Source organism: Leucopleurus acutus (genome assembly GCF_964270905.1).
Source record: "Leucopleurus acutus genome assembly, chromosome: 13".
Taxonomy (NCBI): domain Eukaryota; kingdom Metazoa; phylum Chordata; class Mammalia; order Artiodactyla; family Delphinidae; genus Leucopleurus; species Leucopleurus acutus.
The window spans coordinates 42,532,066-42,545,329 of NC_139155.1; the positions used below are offsets into that span (position 1 = coordinate 42,532,066).

General features: G+C 32.2%; 1 protein-coding gene across 1 annotated transcript in view; it reads left to right on the forward strand.

Moving 5' to 3' along the window:
* The window catches only part of CCDC178 (coiled-coil domain containing 178), a gene marked incomplete at both ends in the record, with an annotated part of 351,176 nt that overhangs the window by 89,807 nt on the left and 248,105 nt on the right, over positions 1–13,264 (forward strand). Inside the window, 2 exon segments of the mRNA XM_082853050.1 lie at positions 6,298–6,360; positions 6,608–6,744. Of these exon segments, the coding sequence (XP_082709176.1) occupies positions 6,298–6,360; positions 6,608–6,744 (200 nt within the window).

The window sequence follows — 13,264 nt, forward strand, 5'->3', positions numbered from 1 at the left end:
CCCTATTAATTCAATTAGAACTTCAAGTCTTCTTGGGTAAAAAATTCATGTTTCTACATGACTTTTATGATTGAGAACTGCATCAAAGATTAGGATATACCACAAAGATGTTTTCTCATTCAAAAACCTAAAATGTCCTAATATAAATTTAAAATAAGTATTGCACATTAGGGGAAAAAAATAAATCCAACAAAACTGAAGCCATAGAATACACCCTTTAATCATGCCAAGTTAGATGTGTCTCATTTTCTTAATGACTTGGTTACAACTTTATCTGAGAAATGCATTCAAAATATGTTGCAGTATCTAAAAAGCTTGATTAATAGCTTTTTCATGATTATTTACTAAGCAATAGTAATGAGTGGGTACGAAAGCTTGAATATCACTTCGCTAAGTAATTTGGTAGTTTATGAAGAAAATTTTTGGAAAATATTTCAAAGACTTCTTGAAACAAACATTTATGAAAAGTCTATTTTCATTTGGTTTAGAAATTAAGTCTAATGTTCAATTACCTTGTTAATTTATATACAGGTAAATCATCTTATAATTTATTGAACTTCTCATCTTAAAGTTATAGCATCAGCCCAAATATTCCTTTAATTATGGATAGTAATTCTTCTAAAAATTATATTTAGTATTTCTTTTGGTAAATTGAATACATTTAATACTACTTTTTAAATTTTTATATTAGCTGTTTATTTCATGAAATCGTTTTTAATTTCATTTTTAAAGTTACTCTTTATGGTATATAATATTGGATTTTAACTTACAATAACAATAGTTTCTTTTTTAAATAAGTTAGTTGACTTAAGAAAATTGTTAAATGTATAATAGTACAGGTGGTATAGTATGTAAATGTGAATAAAATAATAAAGAGGATTCAGAAATGGTTTGGAAAACAATGTTCTTTTGAATTATTTGCTTTGTCATTAATTTCAGGATTTTGTTGCCTCTTAGAAATATTGGCCTTGTATTTTAATTGTATAATTCAGTGGTTTTTAGTATATTACAAGTTTATGGAACTGTAACCACTATGTAATTTTAGAACATTTTAATTATGCCCAAAAGGGACCCTATACCCATTAGCAGTCATTCTCAATTCCTTCCTCCCCTCAGTCCTTAGCAACCAACAAATTTACTTTCTGTCTCTATGGATTTGCTGCTTCTGGGCATTTCATAGCCATGTTCTAGAATCTATCAGTACTTCATTCCTTTTTTATGTCTGAATAGTATTCCATTGTATGTATATATCACATTTTGTTTATCCATTCATCAGTTGAAGGGTGTTTCGGCTGTTTCTACCTCTTGGCTATTATGAATAATGCTGCTATTAACATTGATGTACAAGTTTTTGCATACATGTTGTCATTTCTCTTGGTTATATACCTAGAAGTGGAATTCCTGGGACTATACATACTATACTATACATACTATACATGTATACTATACATACTATACTATACTAAACATACAATATAATTGTATGTTTAACATTTTAAGGAACTGCCAACTATTTTCAAAGTGACTGCCACATTTTATATTCCCACCAGAAATCTATGAGGGTTCTAATTTCTTCGTATCCTCAGCAATAATTGGTATTGTCTATCTTTATTATTAAAACCATCCTATTGGGTGTGAAGTGGTATCTTGTGGTTTCGATTTGCATTTCCCTAATCACTAATGATATAGAAAAAATTTTCATGTGCTTGTTTTCCATTTGTTTAGCTCCTTTGGAGAAATGTCTTTTCACATATTTTGACCATTTTAAATTCAGTTGACATTTCATTATTGAGTTGTAAGTATTCTTTATGTAGCCTGGATATTGGACTCTCATCAGATAGGTAGTTTGAAAATATTTTCTCCTACTCTGTAAAGTGTCTTTTCACTTTTGATAATTCTTGAAGCCCAAAAGTTTTTAACTTTGATGAAGTCTTATTTGTCTATTTTATCTTTGGTTACCCATGCTTTAAGTGTCATATCTAAGAAACTGTTGCCTGAACCAAAGTCACAGGATTTATGTCTATCTTTTCTTCTGATATTTTTATCATTTTAATTCTTACATTTAGGTCTTTGATCCAATTTTAGTAATTTTTGTATGAAGTAGGGGGTCCAAACTCGTTCTTTGCATGAGGGTATCCAGTATTCCCAACAGCACTTTTTTAAAACACTATTTTTTCCCCATTGCATTATCTAGACACCTTTGTTGAATTCAGTCAGTCATTGATTTATTTAGGGACTCTGAATTCTATTCCATTGATTTGTATGTCTTTCCTTGTGCCAGTACTACCATGTTTTGACCACTGTACCTTTGTAGGATGTTTTAAAATCCAAAAGTGTGAGCCCTTCAGTTTTCTTCTTTCAAAGATTGTTTTTGCTATCCTGGGACCTTTGGGTTTTCAAATGTATTTTAGGATATGCTTGTCAATTTCTGAAAAGAAGTAAACTAGCATTTTGAAAGGGGATTGCATGGAATCAGTAGATCAATTAAAGGAGTATTATCGTCTTCTAATCCATGAACAAAGGTGTCTTTCCGTTTATTTAAGCCTCTTCAACTCTTTTCAACTATGTGTTATAGTTTTCAGTATATAAATTTTGCACTTTTTAGTAAAATTTATTCCTAATAATTTTATTAATTTTGATGCTACTGTAAATGAACTTTTGTTCTTAATTTCATTTTTGGATTGTTAATTGCTATTGTATGGAAATAAAACTACTTTTTCTGTGTTATACCCTGCAAGTTGCTAAACTTATACTAGACTCTAGTAGGGGTTTTTTTTGTAGATTCATTAGGATTTTCTATGTATAAGATCTGAAAATCTGCAAATACAAATGCTTTTATTTCTATCCTCCCAATATGGAAACCAGATTATTTATTTTTGTTGCGTAAATACTCTGGCTAGAACCTCAAGTACAATGTTAAAAATGATAAGAGCAAACATCCTGATCTCAGATGATAGCATTCATTTTTCATCATTAAGTATAATGTTTGTTTTTCATACACTTTTATATCAGGCTGAGGAAATTTTGTAGGGTTTTTTGTGTTGTTGTTGTTAAGCGGTTTCATCATGAAAGGGTGTGGAATTATGTAAAATAACTTTTCTATATCCATTGAGAGGATCAGGTGAATTTGATTCTGTATTATATGAATACAGTATATTACATTAAGTGATTTTTGCATATTGAAACAATCTTGCATTCCCAACATGAATCCTACTTGGTTGTGGTGTATAATCCCTCATATATTACTGGATTGTTTGCTGCTATTTTGTGGAGGATGTTTGTGTTTATATTCACAAGTGATATTGGTCTATAGTTTTATTTCTTGTGATGTCTTGGGCAGAATTTGGTATTGGGTAATATAGCCTCATAGAATACTTCTTTCCTAATTTTTAAGAATTTTTGAAGAACTCTTGTTAATTCATCTTTTAATATTTAGTAGAATTCACCAGTGAAGCAATCTACTCCTGGCCTTTTTTTGTGTGGGAAGATTTTGATTATGAATCTCTTTACCTGTTATATATGTATTCGGGTTTTCTATTTTTTCTTAGTCAGTTTTGGTAATTCATGTCATTTTAGTAATTTGTCCATTTCATCTTGTTTATCTAATTTGTCGGCATCAAATGATTTATAGTATTCCGTTATAATCATTCTTATTTTTGTGAGGTTAATAGTAATGTCCCCTCTTTAATTTCTGATTTTAGTAATTTGACCCTTTTTTTTCTTAGTGTATCTAGTTTTCTTAAATTTCTTGACTTTTTCAAATTACTGTCTTTTGGTTTTATTAGGTTTTTGTTGTTGTTTATTTTTTTGTATACTAGGACTCATTTGTTACCACTCTAAACTTTATTGTTTTCTTTCTTCTACTTGCTTTGGGTTTTGTTTGCTCTACTTTTTGTTTCCTTTAGATGTAAAATTAGATTATTGGCTTGAGATCTTCTTTATTACAGGTGTTAACAGGTATACATGTGTTGCTCTAACTTTATCCAAAAAGTTTTACTATGTTGTTCTTTAATTCTCATTCATCTCAAAGTATTTTCTAATTCTTGAGATTTCTTCTTTGACCTGTTGGTTATATAGGAGTATATTGTTTAATTTCCACATGTTTTTGTATTTCCAAATTTGATTCTGTTACTGATTTCTAATTTCATTCCTGTGTGGTTAGGGAAGATACTTTATATAATTTTAATCTTTTAAAGTCTAATGTGACTTGTTTTATAGCCTAACGGTTAGTTTACCGTTTGTCCCAATCATTGTCTACTGTCTCAGGTGGCCACAAAGTTAATCAATTGCCTGTGCTACTTAAAATTTTGACAATCATGGCTTGGGAGAAAATTTCCTCGTGAGATGTTTTGTACTGGGAGAGCTCTGTATCAAGAAAGTACAGATGTCCTCGCAGATGGAGTCATGCAAAAAACCACCAGACAGGTCAAATAATGACAGTTCTGTGATAATGAGGCTTTGAAAGCATTCCAGATCAGTTTTGCTCCCTCTGGTGGCTGCCCAACTGATGGGTTTCTCCACAAACGTGTGCTGTTCAAGGCTATCATGGACCTGGAGTAGGACAAGTTAAAACACCACAAAGCTCATACCTCTTACTCAGATTAGACTGATCTTGAATAGGTGCTCCCTATTTGCTGGAAACCTTCACTTAATTTCCAAAGTTCTGAAAAACGCTGATTTTGACTCTTTTTTTGGCCAGTTTTCTCATTACCTTTATGGAGAAGAGTTTTCAGATATTCTTAATGCACCATGTCTACTGATACCCTTCATAAGGACTATATGTCAGAAAATTGGGGTTTTATTTTACGTTTTTCTCAGTCTTATTTTCCTTCATTCTTGTTTATGGTATGTTTTTCCACACAACTTTTGTAAAATATGCCATCAGACATGTCAACAAATCTTGGTTTACTTGACAAGGTGACATTATCCTTCAGCCCAAGATTATACAAATAAACTCATATTGATTAATAATTTGTACTGTTTTGTGTTTGCATTTAGGTTTTTATTAATCTGAAATTTATTTTTGTTATAATGTGTTAGATGTGAAGTAGAAAGATAACTTTGTTTTTCTTTTTAAACAGAGGTTCTACATTCTTCCAATCCATTAATTAAAGTAAATGATTTGTCTCTCACTGAATTCAAATACCATTAGATCTATTTCTGGGCTCTTGTTTTTCCTTCTGTTCTTTATTGTAATGCCAAAAATAAATATTCCTTAATACCATTGTATTATAAGATGTTTTAATATCTGGTAGCGAGTTTCCAACATTATTCTTATTTTTCACATACCTCTTGGCTAGTCTCACATACCTTTTCTTCCATATGAATTTCATTTCATGATGTTTCAAAGAGAATACTCCTTTTTATCATGTCTTATATTAATTTTGAGGTAACTGACAGTATATCCTATTAAACCTTTCTATGAAATATCATTTTTTCTTGATTTAAGCTTTTAAATAAGAATTTTGTTTGCTGTATTATAGGTCCTCCCTTTTGTGTTGAATTTATTTCCAGATACTTTATATTTTTGACAAAAGCTTTTAAATATTGTCACAATATATTTAACAGATTATTACTCTTATAGATAAAAGCTATTAATTTCCTTATGACTTTTTTCCAAAAATCATTTATTGTAGTTTTAAATAGAATCTTCTGTCTTCCTGGGTATTCAGTCATATCATCTAAAATTGAAGACATTATATTTTCATATTCAATATTATACTAGTAAAATTTAGTTTCATTATCTACTTGCATTTAGCTAAATTTCACAAAACAGGATTAATAACAATGGTGATGAAAGATAATCTGGTTTCATGTTTTGAGTTCAGTGGACATGGGTTCAGTATTTTATGATTTATTTTGATATTTTATGTTCATTCTTTATATTATATTTGGGTGTGTTTTCCTTGTGCTAGTTTAAAAATTATGGAAACTAGATAGTGAATTTATCAAATGGCTTTTTTGTGGAGTGTTGGCCATATTTATGTTATTTTCTTTTTTAATTTGCTGGTGAGAGCAAAGATTTAAATTTTTGAATTTTTATCAATTCTTATAACTAAAATACATTCTATTTTATCATGATTATGCATTTGTATACTGTTAGACTTGATTTTTGCTATATTTTATTCAGACTCTTGCATCAATTTTCATAAGTGAAAACAGCCTATGGTGTTATTTTATAATATTTTAATCAATATTATGTTATAGTTGCATAATTTGAAAGATAATTTCTTACTTTACAGAAGAGTGGAAAGCTCCGTAGTTTACTGTGTGTGTGTGTATGTATTTTTTCCTTAGCTAGAAGATTTGAAAAGAGTTTATGATCAACTAGTCTGGAAGAAAAAAAATTATGAAAATGAATATTTGGAAACACTTAATAATTTTTATGCCACAGTAAGTTGATATTTCCCTATTTCCCACTAGAGCTCCATTCTCTATTCCCAAGTATTAACTCATAAAACTAAAAGTAATTTCATTATTACACATTTTTTTCTTTTTCTTTTTCACTCAAAAAGAAAAAACAATGTGTAATAATGAAATTACTTTTAGTAATTTTTATTTTAAATCATTTTTACTTAAACATGTATAAATGATGCTTTTTTTAAAGAAAAGAACATGGGATATTGAGCTTTCTAATATCGCAAAAGATTCTTCAGATGTCTCAAAAGCATATTCTCAATTGATGGAAGAAAATAGAAGACTTGAGATCGATATTGAAACTATACTAGGTTATATCAGTGACAGGTAATATTGCAAATATGATTTTCATTCTTATATAGCATATCTAATATGTTAAATATAATAAATCACTTCATTTTGTGTTCCTGGGGTGGTATGATGGTGTTTGTGTTTGTCTTTATAATTAGCTTAAGTTTTATTTCTATCCCAAATGTTGCTCTTTTATCATTCTGAATCCATTTAGAAAAATCAAAATAATGAAAAGGAATTCATATCACTTCCCTTGAACATATTCTCTTATACTTAAAGATACTTTAAAATGTGTCTAATCAAGCTCGTGATCTCCTTCAGTCAGTACTCAATTCTTCCTTGAAACTACTAAACTAGATTTCTTAGCTCATAAACTTATGAGTTTTCTTGATTCCCCTTTCTGTTTCAACCCTCATATTCAACATGTTAACAAGAAATGTTCCACATACTAAACAATTTTTTAATTTATCTGTTTCAATACTGCACCAGCACTCTGGTACAAGCTATTATCATGTCTTGCATGAACTTGTGAACTGGTGATTTCCAAAGCTGGTTTTGTGCAGTGTTGGTGGTGTAGTGGTGAGCATAGCTGCCTTCCAAAGCTGGTTTACTTGCAATAACTGCTCCCTTTCTAATCCATTATCTACATTGTGGTAGGTGTGTTCTTTTTTCTTTTAATTTTTTTAACACAAGTATTATCCGTTTCCCTTCATACTTTCATTAATTTTAGCAGGGGTGAGGGAACAAAAGCCCCTCTTTAACGAACCCCACAAGGTTCCTGAGTAGGCAGGAATGCCTGGCTCTGCAGTCTCCTGTCACACCTGGTTCAGCCTTATTATTTGGTTCAAATACAACGGCTTTACTTCAATTTCTCCTATTTGTCACGTTTTTTTCCCAGCCCTTAAGGTGTTTTTATGCTAATTCCTTTTCAATAAATGTTTTTCCTCCACCTTCTACCTAGTTAATTACTACTTATCTTTAAGATTACAGCTGAGAAGTCAGTTCTGGGTAGCTTTCATTGACTGTCTAGTTATATCCAATTCCTCTATTATGTGTGTATATGGCATACATTTTTCCCTTCATATCGCTTGTCATATTTGCAGCTTTGTGTCTGTAAATATTTGACTGGTGTCCATCTTCCTCAACAAATGGGAAGATCCATGAGGGCAGACATAAGCCATGATCATATTTTCTTCATCATTGAATTCTCATCATCAAGCATAGTTCCTGACATGTACTATGCTATCCATCATTAATTATTGAAAGGAGGGAAAGAGGAAAGAATGGAGAGAGGTGATGATGATACTGGACAATTGTGTAGGAAGTTTGGTAAGATTTCTTAGTGCTTATTTTATCTTTGGATGATAGAATGAAACCATTTGTAAAATTTATCTGTATGTTAAATACACTTTTTTAAAGAAAGCAAAAGGAACATTATTTTCTAAAGGATAACCTAAAATTGTAGTTGTAAACTTTATTTTATTAAGAAAGAGAACCAGAGGCGAAGAAAAATCTGAAGAGTGGGTAAGCTAATGACGAGACAGCTCTGGAGAAAAGGAAGAGTGTGAGAGTTACATTTTATTACATTATCCAGCACCAACGAGTACCTGCCAAGTCTTAGTGGTATAAAGGTTTATTTCTACTTGGTACTGCAGCTTCGCTGTGTCTGCTGTGTGTGTGATTCATGTAATTTCTACTTCTCAGATGCAGGGTGAAGGATGGGATCCTTCTAGGGCATGTTGCTCTGGTAGCACAAGTGCATTAGTGAGATAACTCAGTGGCTCTGTAGCTTCCACAGGATGATAAATGTTACTCCTGCTCACACTCCACTGAACAAAGCAAGTCATATGTCCAGGCCCAATGTCAACTGGGTGGGAAGTCTAATCCTGTTAAAAAGAGAGATAATGAACAATTGGGAACACTAGTACAGTCTATCACAGGCAACGGGAATGTAGCAACCCTGGTTGTAGAGGATTTCCATAGTATGCATTATGCTTGTTCAGATAACATCTTAAGATGTCACTTATTTTTTTTTCTCAATTTGTACTTGAAACTAAAAATTAAATGGATGATTTTAGCAGCAGATTACACAGTGCTGAACAGAGAATTAGTGAAAAGTTTGTAACATGAAGGAGAGATTAAGATATGTGCAGGCAAGAGTCACATCTGCCACTTACCTACGTGATGTTCCAAAGGAAGAGAAAACAAAGGACAGAGGCAATATGTGAGCATATAATCAGCCATTCATCTTGTTTTTTCAAGTCTCTTACTAGGGTGGATGGATGGATAGATAGATAGAGAGAGAGAGAGAGAGAAAGAAAATAGACAGATAGATGCAAAAATAATTACTCATTTCCAAATTTCATTTGTTTTTCTTCCAAATCTTCTAAGTCATTTTATGACTCCCTGTTTGATGCAAATACTTAAAGCTTATATTTTACTGCTTAAACATAGTATGAATATTTTATAATCTGTATCCAATAATGTAAATACCTGTAGTCTTTGTAATCTACTTCTGTATATAATTCTTCTAGCTGATGCTTTTGCTGTCTCTTTTCCCTGTACTCTTGGCTATCTTTACTGTGTGTTGTCCATTTTCTTCTGGAAACCATTTGTGGAAAATCTTTGAGTCCTAGGATAAAGTTGAGTTAATCATTTGCATCCTCATATTTTTGAAAGCGGTTCTATTTTGCAATTTGTGTCCTTGGATATGCCCAGACTTTTTTTTTCATTTCCCAAACCATGATATTCAAGCTCCATTTTATCAAATTTCCAGGGCATTCAGAGCAAAAGTATCTTGTATGATCTTTTTATCCCTTTGATTATAATGCATATTTAGTGTAGAAAAGAAAGTGTAAAATGTTCAAAAACAGATTGAAAACCTAACATCATGTCAATAGATAGAGGTGACACTGTTAATATATTACTGATTTTTTCATTCTTGATGAACGTGTGTTCTGATTTTATTCCCATAATTGAATTTTTTGTCACATTGTTATACAAATTTCAAATACATCATTTAAATATCTGTACAAAAGTCTGTTATATTAGTGAACCTTGATTTTTGCCAGGATTACTCTAATTTTTATATTCAGGTTTTTATTTTTATGACTTACTGTAAGTACATATATTATGTTCAGAAATCTTAGCATCATTGCTGTTTAAAATTTTTAAGTAGATTTATAGAAGTAGATTGGCTATAATATTTTAAAATTTCTAACCCCTCTCTAAAACTGCTTTCCAGAAATATACCACTTATTGAAGCTGAGCAGTTCATGAGCTTGTTTTGCGATGCACTTATGCTAACATTAAGTACTACTATTGTTTTAAAAAAAATCTATTGCAATACAGTAAATGAAAAAATATATTCTCAATATTGTTTCAAACTCCATTTCTCTGATCACTAAGGAGGTGGAATATTTATACATCCTCTCTTGAATTCTTCTTTTTCTAAACAATTATTGTGTGCTTCCAAGGAAGAAATAAAGAATTTAGGATTCAGAGAGGCAAAATAGCTAACCTAATTCCCACAGCTAGCACAGCTGGCATTTGAAACCTGATTTTCTATATTTTGATTCAGGATTTTTCTTATGTCATCTTTTGGAATTTAATTTGACTTCAGTTTAAGTGGCCTTTAGTGAACACTCAAATATGCTTATTAACATGTTAGTCCAATAATAATAATCGTTAATAGTAGATCTAACATTAAAACTGAAATTATCTTAGGGCACAGGTAAGAGTGTGGTGAGTTCACAGAGCTGTACTTTTGACTGTGTAGCTGGAGCTCAGAGCAAGTGCTTTACCTAACTTGTGTTTGTGTATATGTGTGTGTGTGCACGCACCCACGTGCATAAATTCGTACACATGTGTTTTTGTGTGGCAGGCAGGCAGGGACAGATATTGAAGGTAGGGAACTAAATGTCAGGTAATGAATCATTTTAAGGGGTTTGGAATCTGCTGAAGAGTATGGAAATCCACTAAAAATCTCGTATGGTCAGATTTCTCTTTTAAAGACATCATTTTAGTGGTAGTTGGGTGAGGTAAGGTTTGGGACCTCCCTTCCTAAGGGAGGATATTTTTTAGTCTTGTTGCATGGCTTTTTTTTTCTTTATGTGACCCAAGCATTTGTGGCTATCTCTTTTTGAGGTTCAAAATCCCACGCTCTTGATTCTTCCTTTAACTTTCTGAAGCTGTTCTTTCTAGGAACCCTCGTTTATCTCTGCTGGTCCCCTGATAGATTAGCTCAGAATTCTAAACACAGCCCATTTGCATTCTTGATCTACTCCCTATCACAGGAATGTTACCTACTCTCATTATTTTAACATGTATCATATTTTTACTTTACTTTTTAATTTCTACCCACATCCTTTATTTCTCCTGATAGTATCATTTTGAATATCTACCCTCTCCCCCAGCATCACATCTTGACACCATTATCTATCAAGTAGGTTGTTTCAGGCATCATCCTACTATCCCTCTCTACCATCTTACAGCCAACATCTTACCAACTTCTGTTAAGTCTGTCTTTTAGATGTTGGTCTCCAGTAGGTGCTTTCCTTTCTGTCTGTTTCAATTACCAATGAAATGAACCAGGTCCTAATTGTCTCTTAGTTGGAATATTAAATAGGCTTCCAACTGGTCTACCTCATTCCAAGTGAGGGCTCCAAGTGAGCCCTCAGATTCAGCATATAGAGCATCACTGGTACAATTTATCTACAAAGGATGAATTACTATTTACTTTCAAAAGCTTTAAAAATTTTCAGAGGCTCCCTACCAGCTATAGGATAAAGCTTCCAGACTGATAAATTAGAAACAGTAATCTGTCACCTTCACAGCTCCAGACATCTCTTACTACTCCCTTCCATGATTTTTTAATGTTCTAGCCTATTAAAATGGTTACATATTCAAACTCATATTGTTTTAAGCTTCAGTCTTTGCAGTCTTTGTCTCTAGTTTCCTCTGCTTCCCTTCTTTTCCTTCCCCCACCCCCTCCTTCTCCTCCTCCTCCTCTTCTTTTTTTTTTGGCTTCGTTTTTTAAATACGGTTAATTGAACATTTATACAATAGCTCAGACATTAACTCTTCCCAGATGCTTCTCCTCGTGGTAACTTATTTTCCCCTCTCTACAAACCAAGGTGGTATTAACTGCTTTTTCTGCTTCTTCCATTATTGTACTTAGGATTGCAGAGGAATATCTTTTTCATGTCTCTTTTTTTTTTTCCTTCGTGAGAATATAAACTGGCAACCTTTGTTTTAATTCATCTTTGTACCCCAATCACTTAGGGTAGCACTTGACATGTAATCAGTGCTCAACAAGTATCCATTAAGTAACTCTCCCTGGTTAACTCTCTCCTAGCACTTATCATACTAGGTACAGTTACTGTTGGCTTGCTTATTTGTTGTCTCCTCTCAGCTGAGCTCCTTGCTGGCAGGCATTGTGTGTGTCTGCATGTGCGTGGGTGTCTGTGTCTTTCTCAATACGTGTTAAATAAATATCTTAATGAACAAATGAGAGCTGAATATAAACATTTTTTAACCTTGTGTCTTTTTTTGCTTCAGTGTCTGCGCTTCTATTCTCTCTGCTATATGTTCTGATAGCACATCTATCTGTGCTTTTTCTGCTCCACAGCAATATTAATGGTTATTTACCTTTTCTTATATTTGTATTTTTTTCTCTCATTGTCTTTCATCTCATTTAACCAGATAGCACTATAATGAAGATCCATACTGTTAAACACTTTTTAATTAAAAAAAAACACTATTAAATCACTTGTTTTTTAAATCATTCATACAATAACTCAGACATTAACTCTTCCCAGGTGCTTCTCGTCATGGTAACTTATTTTCCCCTCTCTACAAACAAGGGTCGTATTGATTATTACTACCTTACTCAATGTATGCAAGCACAGTGTATATTATCCTCAATACCCCCCTATTACATAAGGAGCAATCAGGATTTGAATGTAGGTCTGTCTGACTCCAAAATTTATGTTCTTTCTTCTTAGTAACATTGCCTCTCCTCTTCCACTGGCAAGTCTTGGTTCCTATTTCTGACGTGTTACAGCAGGCTCTGGACACATTTACTAACTACTTCAAAAAAAAAGTCAAGCTTATTGCTTTATTCAATTCTGCATCTCTTTATTTGGCTATAGCCATTGCTTTTCTCAAAAGAGCTCTGTTGTTTTTACACTCTTCTTTGATTTTTCTTTTTTATTCGACCATTTATGTGAATCACCTTCCCCTTAGTCCCAGGTTCTTTTTATTTCCTTAAGTTCAAAAATAATAGTAAGAAAGTTCTTAATGCAAATCATCGGCACTCATACATCTAGTGAATACGCGCATGAAACTTCCCCCAGTTTGTACTGTTGTATCCACCGTCTCACCATTTGATGCCATTCCCAACTCTTATACTATTTGAATAAATTACATAATGAATTCAGTATATGATCTATTGTTCATGTATAGTTCATTTTAAAAATGGCAACGTTAAAAAAAAGATGCCATACTTAACAAAATTTGTTCAGTACTATGTGCATAACAAATATTTGCAGGACCT